This window comes from Zootermopsis nevadensis, unplaced genomic scaffold, assembly GCF_977971745.1.
Source record: "Zootermopsis nevadensis isolate Lab colony 2312 unplaced genomic scaffold, Znev_1.0 Znev_ptg000029l, whole genome shotgun sequence".
In the NCBI taxonomy this organism is placed as follows: Eukaryota; Metazoa; Arthropoda; class Insecta; order Blattodea; family Termopsidae; genus Zootermopsis; species Zootermopsis nevadensis.
In genome coordinates, this window is record NW_028259161.1 from 8,476,239 (window position 1) to 8,495,925 (window position 19,687).

Sequence of the window (19,687 nt, forward strand, 5' to 3'; positions counted from 1 at the left end):
TACGTTAGTCCTAGTTACAGACCTTAATCTTATACTCTGAGGTTTCCGGACCTCACGGTGACGAATATGAAGATGGCTGCCTTCTTTGTACTTGTGCTGTGTATCTGGTAAAAGCTTACCGACGTTTCAGACGTGCTTGACAGCCCATCATCCTGTTGATAGAGGTAACAAGCACCTCTAAAACGTCGCTAAGATTCTACCATACTACATGGCGGATGAACCCAGAAGACAGCCATCTTCTTAATCTGATTCAGTTGTGTTCATCAGCTTTTTATGACAATTATTTGAGACCACTCCAACTTTCCAAGTTGTCACTAGGGACGATAAAATGTGGCTGTCCGAAGTTTCCTATGCGTGAACACAAATAATAACAATCAGTGTAAAAGCTGTGTGTTTTGGTAATGTTTAGTATACATTACATACATACATACATACATACATACATACATACATACATACATACACACATACATACATATAATGTAATGCAATTGTATTTAGCACAACTGAAAATAATAACATGGTTAACATGAAAAATAATGTTGGTTCATGACCAGTTCATGCATAATGTTAGCTTGACATATGAAATTAACGAAAGTTTGGTTCATTCTCTACGTACCCAGAATTAGTGCTAATAGAAAAGATAGTTTCGGATCATGAAAATCAATTTTCGTGACATATTTTAGAGAAAATCTAACGTTGTGATTATTTAAGAAACTACAGTAAATTCTCTGATCATAGTCTTTAATGTAGGCTGTTATTAAAGGCCTGTTTATGTATATCTGCTTGTGGAGCTTGAAGGTATTGGAGCTCAAAGTCGATTTCCACGTGACATAATATAACTCACAGCTCTACCTTATGCAACGCAAATTTTCCATAACGCAGATATTATCGGTTCCAAACAATGCCGTTTCAGATGGAACATGTTGAATTCTTGCGGTGTCTGCTGAGCCCAGATAGATTGTTTTGTTTCGATGTTTGTCTAAAATTATACACTCATTGTTATCAATTTATCGACACTACGTGTTTATCATAGTTAACCTGTTTAAACCTACTAGAAACTACCTGCACAGGGAAACGTTTTCTTCACATTACTGTTCTTCAATTGCTTGGTTTGGTTTACCTCCTAAGACGTGGCACGTTTGTGAGATTAAAACATTTATCAATCATTACATAGGAATTTAGACTAGATCCCACCCAGGACCCTCTTCGTCGAGGGGCGTTGCCACAGAGCAAACTGCATGGGTCAGAATGAAAGGGTTTGTTCCCCCCTCCGTAATACGAGTAGATCGTAACGTATCCCTGTATTGTGAATTATGAGCAACGTTTTATTTGTAGTTACTGAGAGAACGTGGTGCTGAGACCCTGTCGGTCTGTGTATTAAACGTGGCAGTGTACCATAGTTTACTTACAAACTTGTGTTCACTCAAGCGACCTTTATAATGACCTCCCTGTGACTCGTTCAATGACTAGCTGCTCGCGAGTCGAGGATGGGACGAAGTAAATGTTACCAGGAGCTGGAGCGCGTTTCGGTTACCGCCACGGCTCTAGAATGACACTTTAACTTTTCATATCACTGCACTTTGATGTTGGTGAACTGTTGACATTTGTGATTTCCGTCGTGTAGGTCTGAAGATGGCTTCGTAACACGAAACGGACGGACAATTGTAATGACTTTATTTTGGGTTTTTTTCCGATGACAGCCTTCTGGGATGTTGTGCCCTAATGATGGAGGAAGTAAGCACCTCTGAAAAGTCAATAAACTTCAACGAGACGACGCGGCGCAAGTATCTGGCTGTCATCTTCATACACGAGACAGTAAGAACCTAAAATCTCACTGGAATCTTCTCTGTTATCAATAGCTTCAGTGAAGCTTCTTTGACCTAAACACGGTCGCCATCACTTCATTCAACTTGACTTCACTCCGTCAATCATTATTATTTCTCATTCATTGGTTGTTACTGCATTATAGCAGCTTTTTGGCTTGTTATTGTGTTGGCAAATAAGTAAACCGTTCATGCTTGTTGCTAGTGAAATGGTGACGTGAAATATTATTTAAACAATTATTGCACTCTGCCACTGCGTATTCGATCAAATACGTCTGATATTTGGACACCACGTTACTTTAGGCTAAATTTATTTTTATCAACTTTAACTACGAAGGTGTGATCCTGCATCTACATTGCAGACTTACCTCAATTTTCCTTTCTATTTGCTGTTATATTTCTGTATATTTCGTTATAATTTTAATTGCGCGCTCTACAGCTGAAAGTATAATTGTATTTGCAGGATGAGTTTCAGTGAATTCTCATCTGTACGTTGCGTATTATAAAGATTAAACAATTAGCCAGTAAATGCCTTTAAACTAAAACACTTTTATTTTGTATTAGATTTGTTATATTGTTTATTAATTATGAATCAAACGACATTTATAATAAGGTAATCGTGTTATAAGTTGTAATCATAGAAATCTTTCCGGTAAATGAGGGTGAACAGCAGATGGTGCTCGAACCCGGTATGTTTGGAATGAGTGGCAGATTGTCTGCAGCCTCTTTAACCACTCGCTAAGAATTATACGTATTCTCTTCCATGAAACGGAGACGTGTAGGCTTATGCTGATAGTAAAAACCGTGTTTACGCTATAAAATATTTTATGCCAGTAGCTGGGTATTCAGTGAAATGAAATTGTAACACCAGGTGTGGCATATCACGTCTGTGTTTGTATCACCACGCGTTTTACGTCACATACAGTGATGTAATATGTTGCAGTAGAAATTAAACAGCACTGAAGTAAAGTGTGAGTATGGCCGTTCTCATAAACTATTCTGTGATTAATTGCCTGAAGGCCCCGTCTTCTTCTTTGTATGTTCGCATTCATGATATAGCTTAGTCCGCCTTGACCCCATTTGAGTTCACTGATGTGGCAGTGTGGGGTCTAAGTTAAGTATGTACCACATGTGACGAAGATATCGTTTGAACTACGGGTATTCATTGTAGTCATTTATCGTCTTAGAATGATATTGTGTTTTATTATGTGTAGAATCATATTGATTACGCGTGTTATATTTCTTGCATTCTGCACATTGCCATTTGGTGAACATTATGATACATTTATTATATTATGGTTATCATTAGATCTGAATGTTAGTTGTTGCCGCTGAGTCGCTAGTAACGAAAAATATGGAAGGAGAATTGATAGCTCAGCAGTGAGTGTATGTTACGTTGCATTACGTCTTTCTGAACAAGTCAAAGATGAATGAGGTAACGTGCTCATAGTAAAAGGCGTATCTGAAATTGTCTGTTTGTTTAAGAAGTTTATTTGATCTGTTACTCTGTGTTAGTATAATTAACAGATCCGCGTATCAGATTTATTTTGTTCATGTAAAAACGATAAAAATTATAGTTATGTGAAACCAACCCTATGCTCATTTCGTTTGCTTCGAAGGCGCTTTGCACATTTACTTTTCTAGTAACCTTTCACATGCGTATGTGAGATGTTGGGGTCAATTGATGTTACCTGTAAGATAGAAGCTGCATAACAAAAGCGAATTTAAGCAATATCACCACTTACAGTAATGACAGTTTGACTGATTTATTTATTAATGGGCCCTAAGTCAGAATATTATTTGTATATATTATATTATTTTTGCGAACCAGCATGTAAATTCATTGCAAAATTTGAACTTTTGTTTTGTGATTGAAATTGCCTGTACAGTGCTTTATTTGCGAAAATGTACTTATTTAAAGAATTAAATGTTTAATTTCACTAATCTTTATATTTTGCACAGCCTACGTTAAACTTTTTTATGTAAGTAGTCATCTTTTTTCCTAATTATGACGTTAATAATAATAATACCTCTTTGTTGCTATATCATGCCTACCTCCAATCGAAGTAATAATGCGTTTTAAATACATGTGTATAGGCCCTGTGTTTGCAATAACCTTACCTGTATCTCCATTCTTCGACATCGGGAACATAAAGACACGAGCCAAGAGGTAGTTCCGTTATGTTGCAGAATCAAACGTATTTTTTCAAAGCTATTGATATTCATTACCTGGCGTTATAAATATTTCTCTTTTACTTGTTAAATACTAATTCTAATAATACGTAAAACGCTTTACATAAAACTTGCAGATTATAATGATATCTGCGTTTTATGTCACATAAGTATATATGTGGACAGTACGAAACAAAAACTTTTCTTACATTTCAGTATAGGCCTTCAGCACTAATTTCTAAAGAAATTCTTTGTGTAGCTTCACAGCTGAAACGTTTGGACAGAGAGACGGACAGAGAGATGACGTCCTCATTACACATTCCTTGCACAGAGTGGATAAAAAATGACGCATAATACAAACCAAAATGTCAAGGATGTGGAAGGGATCAGTGACTTAGTAATCAGAGTGGGATCAGATAATAATATACAGGCGAGTAGATAAAGGGAATTTTTAAGCAGCAAGGGTTGATTTATAATTGTACTATCCATGACGAAGATTGACACTCAGGTTTCTGCAAGGATTTTCCATAAAACAACACCAAATTCTGGGAATGAATGGGACATCGGACGGGGTCAGTCGAAGTCCTCACTCCCTCAACTTCAGCCGCCTCAAGGTTGTTGCATATTCAGTACGCTTATGCAATGTCAAGAAGTTGACATGCGCCTTCGTCACGTAACGTCGCAACATACAGCCTGTCAAGTTTAGTGTAACCAGCCTTTGGACGGTTGTCTATGTATCACTGTCAGCTAATATGTGCATTTACGAACACTGGAAATCGGAAACGTGACAGTGCATGGCTACAATGAGACTACACTGGAAGAATACAGTACATATTTATTACATATACTGTACACAGGAACGGAAATCAGAATGAGGGCAAACTGATAAAGTGGATAGTTGTAGAATAGGATTTGAGGTTCTTACTGTGGTGACTATGAAGATGGCTGTCTTCTGTGTTATAGCATCGGGTAGAATTTACGTGAAGATGGAGGCAGCAAGGACCTCTGAAACGTTGGTAAACGTGTACCAGACTATGAGTCGGTACAACACAGACGAGAGCCATATTGTGGAAAGTTGCATTTTCTAACATTACTATACCAAATATTATAAGTTAGACTCTTTGTGGAGATTCGGAAACCTGAGAAAAGTTTCCAAATTCCTCCGTAGCTCGAGTCTTAAAAGTTCATACTTTTAGGAACATTAAATATGAATTGAAAAGAAATTCTATGTATTTGTGTATTTTGGATTTTGCTTTTAAATGTATGATGAAACGTATAGAAGTATTGACCCGATATGGTAATATTAAGGGAACTGCAGAACTTACCAGAGGCATACGTCGAGGTAAATATTGGTACTTTCTTTTATTAAATATCGGGTTGTTGCTACTGTACCTGCAAGACATTTAAAAGCTGAAATTTGTATATTTCAGAAACATTAATGTTTGGACATTAAAGAACAACGTACGGAATGTAAGAACGAGTGTTAGTAGTAAGGCATTTAAAACGAAGTCCGGAGTTGGGAATCGCTGCCAAAATTGTCTGCACCAAGATTTCTCGTCGCTTTATGCCCTTTAAAGAAATTAAAATATATCATTACTTTAAAATAAGCTTAGTAGCATTCTTCTATAGCCATATCCATCATTCTGTCTTCCAGTTACTCGTTAAGTATTTAATAAGTTATTATAAAAGAAAATGGACCAACAAGATTCTATAATGTGCGACTATGAGACAAACACGTCCAATATCGTCTTTTGTAGGAACACTTTTCACATAGCTTCTTATCCTTCAACTACAGGTTCGGGTTTTGAGACAGGATATTCAACCAGGGGCTATCTGGAAGTAGCTAAATCAATATAAATCCTATTATAACTCTGTGCACCTAGAGCTACTGTGAATTATCAGGTTCGCATGTACAGAATTCAAATTACATTTCTAATCTAACTTCCGTGTCTAAATAATCGCTATTCTTGCTACCTCTACCCGCCTGAGATAAGATTCTTTTCAGACGAACCTGCTGATGGAATAGTGTCACTATACAGTTGCATTGATGTTTGTTGTTTAACAAAGCAATGTAAAGTCGCATAGATAATATTAATAGCTTTATTAAAGCTGGTGTGATGTGTTTTCTGGCGGAACTTTGATTTCAACAGTATTACGATTACATTTTGATTATAAACTGAGCATTAATGTATTTTTGTTTTGAAATTTCAGTCAGTACCTGCAAAATTTGGGCGTAAAAACTTTAATTACTGTAGTCCGTGATAGAAGTAATATATGTTAATTTATTTTACACTGTATTAGTAAATAGAGTATGCTTTGCTTTACGGTGTCAGTGAAAACTAATCTTCTTACATGGCAACATTTCTCATTGAGTTATTAAGTTTATTGTATGCTACATCATATTAATTTAGATAGTTAATGGTTTTATTGACATTAACAATATGGTGCAGTTCGATGGGTTATGAGAGTTATTACCTAAGCTGAATAAAGTAGGATTCATAACAGACTTCTGTTCTACGTAATAACTCGGAGTATATTATTGTGTTAATTGAGTATGTGATCAGATCCATTAGCACTCTGTCGTTTTCACAGATAAGCAGAATCTGTACGTAGTGAAACAATAAAGCAGGCTGAATTTCGTCGAACTCTATCCTCACAAACAAATGTCGTGCGCACGGCAGATATACAGGAGCAATGCAAAATCTGAGAACTGTGTATGAGACTTTGCGGTAGATGTAAGGAAATTATATTATAACGCCAAAGATTGTACTGGTGTAGGAAACAAGTTTCCATGCTAATTTTGCTTTTATTAAAACCTGTACATGTATTTTACAACGTTTTACGCTAACAGAAATGTAACTGTAATGGCAACACTTCGATAAAAACTTATTCAACGACATTAATTTTACCATATTATATGAACAACAATTTAAAAAAGTATTAGCATGATCTTAATTTACTCATAACTCATTAATTATTTGAAGCGCATAACGAAATGCGTAATAAGGGAGAGGATTAGTTAGATGAATTAATGGTTTGAAGCACGATTTTCATATAGCAGTCATTCAAGCCTAATAATTAAAAATGCAGTTGATATCTAAAAAAAACAACAACAAAAAAACAGCGCGTCTCTGTTACAAACATCAGGAGGATAACGCCGTTTACAGAGAAAATCACTCTTTATTCTCAGAATCACACAACACGCTGAAGGAATGGCAGAGATATAGAATGTTGAAGGAGGTAGTAGTTTGCACTGAGCTTCAAAGAGCAAATAACACAGTCAGAGTTTTCTCGTGGTTTTCTTTTGTTCCTCCACCGTAAGCCAGATTAGTGTGCCTTAATCAAGACACGGCTGTTTTTTTCTGTATTGTTATAAATTCATTATTTATCTCACTCGACGTTTTATATTTTGACATTGTCTTTAAATAAACCACGAATAAATTAATTTTGCACTACCTTAACGACTATCATAACTTGAAGAAGGACTCTGCTTCAAGCAAATTAGTAAGTTAAGCATTGCAAATGATTGAAAACAGGTTTGGCATTTATGCCCACAGTCTTGATATTTCGAGTTAAAAGATCATATGCAGATTTGAAGAAAAATGCAGGTAATTTGAGTGTAGGAAGAAGAGATTAGAGACATAGCCCTGACCTTAATGTGAGTACTTAACTTATGTTGTTTGACTTTGTAGTTTAACGTCTGACACTTTTGAAACCGGAATTTAGAAGACGTGACAAAATTAGGTGGCCGTAGGATTATGTGTTAAAACGTATTAGAGATGTAGGAGTCATGCAATAGAGCAACGTACTTGAAGAATTTCTTACAATAATTAAATACTGCAGTTAATCTCAGTGATTAGAAAAAGCCCTGCGTTTTGAATCGTAGACTTACTGAGTACGACGCAATTATCACAACTTACGAGCGCAATCTAAAAAAAATACACACACAGGTGTCAGTCATGAGAAAAATAAATTGTCTACATTAGACCTAAAGTTTTATTGCATGAATATATAAAGTAAATTAAATTTTAAACGCAGTTGTCGGCCTTGGGATTTCTACAGACCTGCCGTGACGTGAAAGCAGTGGGCCGTCATGTTAATATTTTACCGCAAAATTAGCTTCGGTGTGCGACATACTATTTCTGATCCACTGGGACCACTGAAAGTCGCAGTTAAGTACTTAGCGGACCTGCTTTCTATTACTAAGGTCACCGTTTGGAATCTCAGACCAGAGATCACGTATTCTGACTGACGTTATTTCAGTTTTCTCATTTTCTAAAGGAACATACTGAAATAATACTGTAAAATAAACTGCGACTTGCAATGGGAAACAAGCTACTGCGGACTATTTTAAGGGAACCTTTTAAAACAGTACTATCCAGAAGAGTGAAGTGGCAATAGGCCGGAGAAAACTGTAAAGTGATGAGCTCCATAATTTGTGCTGTTCACCCTTGTTACTAGGATGATTAAATCAAGGGATGAAGCGAGACCTGCTGCGTTCATGCGAGTAGGCGAAAAATGAGCACGGTTCTTTGTTTCGAAAGGCTGGAAAGTAAAATGCCACTCTGAAGACGCAGGCGTAAATGGGAGATAATATTAAAATGGAGCAAAGGTAAATAGTATTCGATTTTGAAATGAGATAAATGCATTTCTTACAAATCTGACCAAGCGATTTTAATAGAAGCTTCTCAGGATTGCGCCTAAAACGCTGACTTCCGTCTAGCACGATCACAATTCGAGCTTAGTTGTTTGAATGGTCCGATACTTACGCTGTACGAACCCAAGGACGTTTAAAAGCAACATCGTTGGGTGATTTCAGAAATAGTGTGCGTGTTAAACAAAATGCAGTTAAAAGGCGTAAGCTGAGTTGAATGGGTAAAGACGCAGGCAGGCGCACCTTGTGGAGCGGGTGGGACAGCCAAGCAGCAGTGCGATGCGCAACTGGCATTCAGTAGTCTGCGGGCAGGCGAGCCGCTCGCATCGCGGTGTTGGTGGTCGTAGTTCGTTTCCATGCAGTTGCTGGATTCTAGAACTTTCCAATGCTGTGTGTGGGGTCGGAAGTGTTGCTTCTATGCGCGGCATCATTTTAAAATGTACTCACTCTGTGTTGGACGCATGAAATCGAAAATAGCGGTGTTTTATCAGTGATAGTGGTTAAAACTTTTTAACAAGTTTTGAGACTCGGTACAAGATACGTATGACAGTTACCAACTTTGAAGAAAGTGGCAGAATATTCGTGGCATTTCTCCTTATTAAGTGTTGAAGCAGATATGGTGTTACAGATGTCAGAAAGACATGTTCTTTGCGCTTACAGTTTTAAAGTTTGTTTTTATTACTGGTTACTGAGACTTCGTGTTAAATCAATCTCAAGACACAAAATGTAGCTGAAAAGTTCTTCATGACATTCGTGCTTCGAGAATCATGTCACCGTTGTTTGACACCGGAAGTGGAAACTGTGAAACTGTAATACGAGTATGTCAAAATAGGTTTATGTTCGTTTTACTATGCCGTACGTTTACAAAGTTAGGTTTTAAAATAAACCGCTCGTTACCAGTTACTGATATAATGAAGTGTAGAAGTGAACGTTGGAAAAGGTGTACAAGTAACTTGGGTCTGAAAGGGAAAGGGATAATTTGCTCAGAAAATAATGTCCATTGCAGATTTTGAGCGTGAAATCGAACTGCAAGAATATAGCACGACCATCAGTGTTTCCACTGAATAGTGTATTTTGTTGAAATCTTTGGCTTAAAGGTGTGTTAGTAACCACAATACTTTTATATGCTTCCAAATAATTAAGTCATACAAACGAGAAAATATGTCCGTCTACCATCTGTTTTAAGTAATTGGTCATAAGTAACTTGTTCTTCACGTCCACCATTTTAAATCTAAAAGAAAATCCATGTGCTAGAATTTTTGTCGTGTAGATGTGTAGATGGATTTTTAAATGTTTCCGAATTTTTTTCCGAGTTTGTCTTCGAAGGAAATGTTTGTTGTGTCCGTATTAAAAAGACGCGCGTTGTTTTAATCTGATAACACAACTTGTTTAAGAAGGAAGAACAAGGGGGAACGGATAGGCCTACACTGTCGTAATTCATCTGGTGTTAAGCAGCTTACAGTTCGCAATTTTTCAAGCCACGAAGAACAATTGGGCTCAAATGTCTGCGAGCATTCAATTTCATTTGTTAATATATAATCTCGTACCTGTATCTAATGACCACGAACAAAATTTAACTTCATATGACGCAGAAAAGGAGTTTTACACATCGTGTAGCAGTAAAATCAGTGTGCGTTTCTCGACTCCACAACACGAACGACTTATTAAAAAGTAAAATTTCTTCCACCCTGAAGAATTGGAGTGTCTGTTGTCGGTTTAGGTGTTACAGCAGAAAAAAAAACATTTCGGAAGTGTACTTGTCATTAAAAAAATTTCCATACGTGTTACGTGTTAATGTTACGACGTTTGTCAGATTTTATTGAATATATTGAGTCTAAGAGTTCAATTAAGTTACAACAAATCCCATATAAAGACTTTTTAAACATTTAGAAACAACTCTGTGTTGAAGCTGTTGTGAATTATTCGAAGTTAACTCTGTGTGTGCCATTTTATCGTAAGTCAGATAGTTGGTCAAGAGGATTTAAATTTTATGGTTGTATGAAGTGCGTGCCATGTGTTTACTAGCATTATAAAAAACATTTGACTCAGCGCTTGAAGACTTAAGATATCAAGATGGCGAGTAGCGAAACTGTGATGGTGTTGGTGATGGCGTTCTTGCTGCAAGGAGCCGCGTCGACTTCCCAGGCAACAACGGAGGAACTTCTATCCGAACTCGACAAACCAAGTGAGTAATGTTACAACGGCGATGCAGTTTTATATCGACTTTGTGAAAAAAAAATCTGGTTTGAATACATTCGCTCTTTTACGTAGACGTGTGCAATCGCAGACAAATTAATATGCAGTAGTTCACTCAACGTTGTTCTCCAATCTACAGTTTTACGTAACTTCAGTACATATTTAGTTTAATTTATCCTCGACAGATGTCACTGATAACAGTACCTCGGATACCGAACCAGCAGTATGAACGAAATGTCTGTTTTATATATATATGCCTACGTGTATTTTTCAGTCTTCTAATGTAAAAGAGTGCAGATGTGCCGAATTAATTCCTTGTGTTTCATGTGTTAACAAAGATAAGAAATATAATTGTGAGTGCGTTACGTAGAAACGTTTGAATTTATTATGAGCCCATTTTGCTACGGCGAAATGTTTGAAAGGCATAAACGATATTGCTGACAGTTATGAATTTGTCGAAGATAATCTAGGTGGCAAGTCGATATTACAATATGAATGACGTATACAGCCTCTTAAACAATAGACTATTCATTTCATATCGGCTTAAGATTCGTAATTCTTTGGAGATAATGTCTCCATTCCATCTGGCAGAGATTAATGTTGTATCATGTAGTGCACCTTTACGTTTTTCGACGGCTTAGAGAACTGAGGATTGAGACCATAGTTCGTATAAAATCTTCACAACATCTGTTGTTATTTTTCGGTTTCCTGAAGTGAGAAATAATTGCGTGGAATCCATTATGTGGTCCTGTGTCGAATTCTGCCCCTTAATTATTTCTTACACACACGGTATATCATAGACAGGTGAACGACCAATCGCTTGGCCTCTGTTACGAAAAGACGGGAAAGCAAATTGCGAACAAACAAGGAACAACTTCACATATCCAGCGCATTAGAGCCACTGACCCCAGAGCCTTAATGCAGCTTCGCCTCGAGTGTTCTTGATAGACTTACAAAGAAAAGATTTTCACACGTCCTTCGTAAGGAGAAAAAAATAAAACTATAAAATTGTTTTGATGCTTAGGGAGAATGTCTTTAACGGAGGAAAATAAGGCCCCAAGCACTGTTCATTAAGATGTTTTTTTACACTTTGCTGCGTCAACGTCATCAATCTTGAATAAAGAAGTATTTTATTTTACCTAGCATACAGATTACAGTGTAATGCAAAATACGACATATATTTTCGTAACCCTCTAACACTGCTCCTTCTCTTTATCAGGCATGATTAGGATAATAAACCCTTGGAGGATGAAATGGGCAGGACATGTATCGCGGATTGGGGGGATTATAAATACTTACAAAGTAATCCAGAATACCTAAGCATAGGCAGAGGAATAATATTAAAATGGAATTTAGGAAAACAGGTTTCTAGGGCGCGGATTGGATTAATCTGCCTCAGGATAGGGGAAGGTGTTGAATACGTGTTAATAAAAAGCGCTTAATTTATTTACTAGCTGAGATGAATGTCTGTTTTACAAGAAGAACTGTGCTGCGTGAAATTAACACAGAATTATGTTGTGTAGCTTGTAGGCTACCTCGCGTCGTGTACACCAAATTTTGGAGACGAATCTGACTTTTTGTTGTTATGTACCTGCAACTTTAGTCCCGGGTTAGCATGTTTCACGATGCACGACAGCGCAAAGGTACGTCGGAGCCTACAAGCCCTCCATCTGTCGGGGTACTTTAGTGTGCAGATTTAACGACTATAGGTATCCTACAAAGTCAGAAGGTGTTTAGATCTGAGAGGCTTGGAGGAGTACAAATACCGCTAATAGACGGGGATTCAGCTATACCACATCTCAAGAAAACTGCGTTACAGGGATTGTTAATAGAGTAGAACTGTGATTACAGGACGTTGACCGACGATACAATATCATAAACATTGTCTTGGTGTTAGTGATCTGTTAAGTTGTAATGGAATCTTAGAGTGTCTTGCTACGCCACAGCCTTGGAAGGAGGCCTATAAGACGATGTAAACAGTAGTGGAACCAGTTTTAGGGAACATCTAAACCTGTTCCTTCCTATAGTGATTACGTAAGGGCTTAATAACCTGACTATACACTCTGAGTTGTATGGCTGAGGCACGTCAGATCGTATACCGCTTCTGAGTTCGAATCTTGCTCAGGGCAAGGACGTTTGATCGTGTCTTGTTGTTTAAGAAGACTTGACGAAAATCTGATTCTCCACCACATACGCCAAGTCATGTTGTATTTCTTAATACGTATTTAAAGCAATTACTTCACAGTAAAATGATTTAGAAGTACGAGATTTATCTGCAGTTTAAAATGAGTGTTCTTCCTCTTTTGTGATATTTGGTGGAAAAGTTGGTATAGAATTAAATGAAATTTAAAACAGGGGACATAGGTTTCTATCATCTTGGTAATATATTACGGACTGATTGACCTGAGTTCAAGCATCGACAGGAATGTTGTCAAATTTTCTTTTCGTCAAATTGCCCTTATTAAATGCGGGCTCACACGTGACCTATTTTCTAAAGAAATATGGCGCCCGGTTTGAGTTCAGTATTGCTTGGAGGCTTTTGTCTCCAAACATGATACAGTTTGTGAAGACTTGGAAGAACATTTCAGGAATATTTATCAGATGTATAAGACTATATGTTTAACCCAGCTCTGACGTTTTTGATTTGTATTGCATATGTAACCGGTTTGTGTCGGAGTGTAACATCCGACCAATTACTCTGACTAAGGTTTTGTGTAGAATTCCTTGGTTCGAACAAACGAAAACTGGGATATTTCATTTATAACAGTTATTAGCACGTATTTTTAAATCAGTTAACCGTCCATTATCAATTGTAATCGTTGCATTCAAAGCCTCTGGATGTTCTGAAGTCAGTAAATCGTCGTTGAAGAGTCAGTCGTAATTCAGGACATTTTTTTTGTCAACAAGTTTAGGGAGAGTTACTTTATGAACGTTATAGACAGTCTTTTACCCAGAGTCTTAATACCTCTTGGATTTTGACAATAGAAAAAACATGTGACACAGTTAATAACGTGTAGTTAAATTACTTAGAAACTCTTCAAAGAAACATTTTATATTTGTGCTTAGCAAGTCATAGTCATAGCCAAGAATATCCCAAAATGTTTTACGTATATGTGTGAAGTAGGCTAACTTTGTTCAGCCTTATCATTTCTGAATGTATTTATAGGAAACAGAAAGAGAGACTGGTAAAATCTAAATATTACCACTTGAAGCGAAAATGTGGTAATTATGCCATGATGTTGATGAGTAATTTAAGGAAAATAACGCGTTTCTGTGCTTTTAATGTAACGTAAAATGAATAAAATGGGGTATACGGGGTGCAGTTTTAGGTTCCGTAATTAAATACAAGTGATTATCTAATACAGATTTAAAGACTGTAAGATGTTTAAAAATTTGTTTGTGAAGTGGAAGAATTTGGTAGGCGCATTTAAAATACGAAATGCCGATTTTCTCAGGATTTTACTGTTTATTCGGTAGACCGATTAGACGTCGGCTTCTCACCGAGACGACTCGGGTTCATTCCCGGGTGACGTCAAGTGAGATTCGTGGTGGACGAATTGGCAATGTAGCTGACGTTTCTCAGAGGTCTTAGGTTTTTCCTTGCTTATCATCGTTCGGCCACTGATTCATTCCCATCTGTCATCGCCCCGTGAGTTGGGCGGTAGCCTTGGCCAAGCAGCGCATTTTGATAACGTCTGTCCTAAGATAAGGGCTTCATCTCTGAACCGACTCTTGGCTGGCCTCGGAGTGAAGTTAGGTAGTTCTGTTATTTTTGTTCGTCTCCTATTCGATGAGCTGTGGTGGCAGTTTTCTGGGAAAAATGGGACCAGAACTGACTACAAGTCTCGATCGACCGACGGAATATTACTTTCACGTTTATATATTCCTTTATATTATGGTGCTTAGACGCAGGTGTAAATATAGCTAAGCTAATGACTGTTTCATCTACAGAATTCTGATAGAAAATGCAGGCATAACATAGTTTCTCATCCCATATTTGAGTTAATTTCCATACTGGATATTGCAACGTTTCAATAATTGTCTCTTGTAAATTAATGTATGTTTGGTTGATAAGGACAAAGCTGTAGATTACACAGAAGTGAGACCTATTTAGAGAGGAACTTTGGTTCATCGGACTCACCCAGAAATCTTTGTTGTCGTGGGTACAGTGGCACCTTTTTTATATGACACATGGTAGGAATGAGAAATGCTTACAAAATTTTAGTCAGTAAATCCGAAGGGAGGAGATTACATAGGAGAAGAAAATGTAAATGTGAGTATAAAATTAACATTTGTCTTAAAGAAATAGTGCATTCAGAGTATAAAATGGATTTATGTGGTCCAGTAGCAGGCATTTATGAGCACCATAATGAACTCGTATATTCCATATTGTACTAAAAATATATTGAGTGACTGTTACCTGCTACATGTAGTTAGTTGGGGATGATTTCAATGTGAACACTGTTGCATTGAAATCTTATTGAAATGTAAAGCATGAAGATGTAAGACGGTGATAATAGAAATTCAAATTTTGAAGTTAATGGAAAAATAAGCATCCCATGAAAATTATGTAAACATTTTTAGTCATAATTGTTTATAATACTGTGTTATATCTGTGATAAAATGGATCTCACGAATAAGACATGCTTTTTGATTTAGCATGGTCTTGTTAAGGGAAAGGTATTTAACTAACTGAAATAATGTTGGAGTTTATTCATTTAGGTTGGAATGGAATTAAATAATTAACTCAGCGACATAGTTTGTATCGGTTTTGTGTCTGACGCCAAATTTAATGAACTATATTACCTTTCGTAGGCATAACGAATTAAAGTAGCACAAGGCCCCTATAATTTCGAAAAGTGTGTGAAAGTAGCATTTAACGATGCTGCTGTGAGATTTATGAAGATGGTGTTGTAATGAGCGGTTGGATTTGCCAAGAATGTGTCAGCCAGGATATCTTAATATATATGGTTTTCTACACAGTTGCATTGTTAAATATTTTCATTATCTCTTTGTAGACTACGAGATGACTGGAATTAGTAGCCTGTGTGTCCCACGCAATAAAATAACATAACTATGAATTTTGTATAGAAATTTTCAGTAACATTGACCACTGAAAACATTATACATTACCACGATACTTTAGTACATCGTCAGATAAATCAGTCCAAGTTCACGATCTCTCATTAAATCGTAGGTACTGCTGGCTTTAATTACCCGAATTATATTTTCAGCTAATTGCATCATCGAAAAATTGTAGCTGTGATGTGGCGAGATTGTATCGATTAAATGCTGTACGTTATAAAAGCAAGCCGTTGGTAAATAGGCACTTAGCTAAGCGGCAGGACAACGGGGAGTTACCTACTACCGCACCAGACACTACAATCAAAAACTCTTCTGGCAGATTGCTGGGAATATTTTTCCTTTATCGTGGGAGGACCTGTGATATGTTTCTTGTTTTTTCCCCCAATAGTTCCTTACGTTAGCAGGTGGCCTTTAGCAAGGGAAAATATATTGCAAAACTTGTAATATTTGTACGGTCCCAATCAGAAAATCGATGTAATTAATTAAAGATCCAGCGTTGCTGAGCTGCTAAATGCTCACAACACCATAGAAATAGCGGTGCAAGGACGGATGACGCCCGCTATTTATTCCACTTATTTGTATTCTTTTCTTTTCCAGCTCTGATTATAGTAAGATATAAAAAATTTAGAATATTTCAGTACTAGTTTATACTTCAAGAGCTAAAATATATCTAAATTAATGGTAACTCTTTCCAGTTTCTAAATTTTTTTTATCATAATACTATAATAATAATAATAATAATTTTATAATAATAATAATATTGATTAAAAATAAAATTTATTTTCCTATTTTATTCCGCACTCTCTGTCGCTAGGCCTACAGTGTGTGTTATGCATTATGGGAGTAACATCTGACTGCTTTGTTTAATAATACGTCAAACTAATTACTAAAATAATTATTAACATGATTATAATTATTGTTGATGTTGCTTAATTGTTTGAAGTACCAGAGAGAGAAGGGTGTGTTGAAATAGTACCTACAGATGTCAGTTAGGTTTTTAATTTGTTTAATAATCAATCAAAACACAAAGCTCAAAATGTAACAATTGACATAATAAACAGTGAACTGATTAACATGACTCGAGTGATGACAAATCGGCAAACTAATCATAAATAATGAAGATGAGAAGATTTTTATTATTGTTATGTTAACTGATTAAATAAATGACATTTAATTCAAACTAGCATAGTTGCTTTTTAATTTGGTGGGTGATGCATAATGTCAAACCTTTCAAAGACACACAGTATCAGTAACAAAAAAATGTCTAATATCATTTTCACTGCTCGGTATGAAGTATGGATAGTGGCAGTGCAGAATATATGGCTTTATGTTCTATTACAAAAGCAATTAAAAAAGAACCACTTGCAACCTATACTTATTAAATAGAAATGAAGGAACGGAAAAGCTTGTTTTATTGTTCTACAATAATTGAGTAGAAAAAAATCAGCCCATATTTAGACCCTAAGTGGTATCTAAACACATGATTAAGTACAGTGAAGCATAGATCTACTGTCACATAGATGTGGTGAGCGTGATGATGTCAAGAATTTGTAGACTTTTTAGTTAATTTTGTTTACAAAATTCCACGTACCCCACGTTACACAAAGACAGAAATGAGATATCTGTCTGTGTTCGTAGTCTGTAATAAGTTTATTATCGATTTATAAGTCGTTTTGAGGATTTTAAATCGGATATATCTCACACTTTATGAACAGATGCCCAGTACTGGTGAAATAAGCTTGGGAAATTAATGTCTTTCTAATTACTGTCTGCGTTTTCTCATTCAGAACCACTTTCTGGTAGCTGCCTGTCAGTGCTCAAGAGCTACTATTTTTAATTTATCTAATTGTCTGTACTGTATTATTCGTCAGGAATACGATCGACAAGTTCAGTTCTGATTATCAGCTACTACCAACGCTTGTCACATCACACTTTTGAAGGAGTGACAGATTTAGAATGACTGTAAAAGATTAATTGCGAAGTTTGACCGAGCGAAATGCCAATTTTACCTGCCTCTTACTAATTCAAGGGATACATTCAACACGTTGGCTCCCATGAGGGTCACGAGTGGATTGCATGAGCATGTTTTAGTACCGCGAAAGCCACCGGTGAGCCACAAGACAATAACGTTTATTAGATGCTGAAGCTTCATGGAGTGACTAATGTAATGTATTTCCAACGCCACAGCTATTTGGGAGAGGAAAGATGCATGGGGTTTGTGAGCGTCACCTGAGTGTGACGCGGTTTATGCAGTAAGAGTTATGAATTTTTTACAATTTAAGGGTGAGAATCATTGGTGTTTCACAGTATGAAGTTTATGCCCGGAAGAAGTAGCTTTGTGTCCAACGTGTTAAAAAAGTGTCGTAATTTAAATTGTCTCTTGTGATGGTATGTGTTTAGTTGAATAGTTGTCTTGTCCTAGTTTAAATTAGACCAACGGTTCCAAATTGATAATATTATTACTTGTCATTCAAAGTACACGTCTGTGTAAAATTTGTGCAGAAATTTATATTTGTTCTCCTTTATGTGATTGTTTAAATATAATTGTATTTATCGAAGAAACATTTTTTTATAGTTTTGTATGAGATAGTCGCGATTTCTTCTTTATTATCTTTCTTATCTTTCTTTGCATCCTCCTTCCTTGAATTACTTACTTTACTGTTAACGAATATATAATTATGCCTTGAAATACAGGAATAAATCGGCCTCGGTTGTTGTTTACCATTAATGAGCGATCAGGTTTAGGTTAATTAAAGTGTTGAATGAAATTGCTGATGTTTATTCTTCTTTGCGTAATGTTATAAAATCACCGTGCTTTAAGTTGCATCTATGTGTTGCTGTGAAAGGGTAAAGTAGTTTAGTGTGACAAGAGTAATGAAAGTGGAATTTTTTTTCTATATAATACTGCAGTGAAAATAACACTGTAATTGGCAGTTGTGGTGTGTACCAGATCTTGTACATGTCAGCTGTGAAAGTTCATTATTCTTAGTTCATGTAACCCGGAATGTGTCATTTTGTCAGGTCTCATTTACCAATGTAATAATGCTGTTGCATAACATATTGGGTCTGATGTCCTGAAGGATGAATTATAACGACGTATAGCCCCACAATGGACCTAACCTAACCTCGCTACTACTATTCTTTCTAAAAGATGGAGAAATTCCTATCATTTTCATGATTTAAGTCTATCATTTCTCCGTTCCACCGAAGCGAAATCCCTCAGATAAATCGACCATTTTCTTCCATTACCTGCAGTATTTCACTTGCTCACATACTGGCTATCGGTTTCGCAGAGAATCTGCTTCGGCTATAAACCAGAGCGGAGCGACATTACGTACCTCCATTCTTTCGTGCTGGTAGTGGAATTTGAGAGCAGGAGACATGTAACCTCCACAGACACTTTCAACGTAACTGAAATATCAATTTTATTTATCTTTTTGTTTTTCTACAAAATGCGAATTATGCTTACGATGTCCAAGCGACCAGATGAACATTTAAAAATGGGCAGCTTCCCTAGCTGGCTGATATCGAGTACAGGGAATTATAGGCTGTGGTCTTCGTTATTCAGAGTGCAGTATGTTGATACAGAGCAGTCTGTTGAAAGGCAGTTCGATTTGGAAGCACTCAACGTAATTTCATACTTCTGCTGTGACACCTAAGGTCTAGATAGTTTTGATAAACGTTGTGGTATTTTAACGATGTACTAATCACAGTGTTCTTAGTATCAAGACGATTCGAAATATGAGTATTTCTA

The 19,687-nt window shown here is 36.5% G+C and overlaps 1 protein-coding gene across 3 annotated transcripts in view; it reads left to right on the top strand.

The window, feature by feature from the left end:
• The window catches only part of side-IV (sidestep IV transmembrane protein), a 446,858-nt gene that overhangs the window by 138,949 nt on the left and 288,222 nt on the right, over positions 1-19,687 (top strand). Inside the window, exon 1 of one of the 3 annotated variants that reach the window (XM_087358209.1) lies at positions 8,929-10,837. The exons of the other annotated variants lie outside the window; for them this stretch is intronic. Within the exon in view, the coding sequence (XP_087214335.1) occupies positions 10,726-10,837 (112 nt within the window). The 5' untranslated portion in view covers positions 8,929-10,725. Of the gene's footprint in view, positions 1-8,928; positions 10,838-19,687 lie in introns of those variants that run through there. 3 annotated transcript variants of the gene reach the window in all.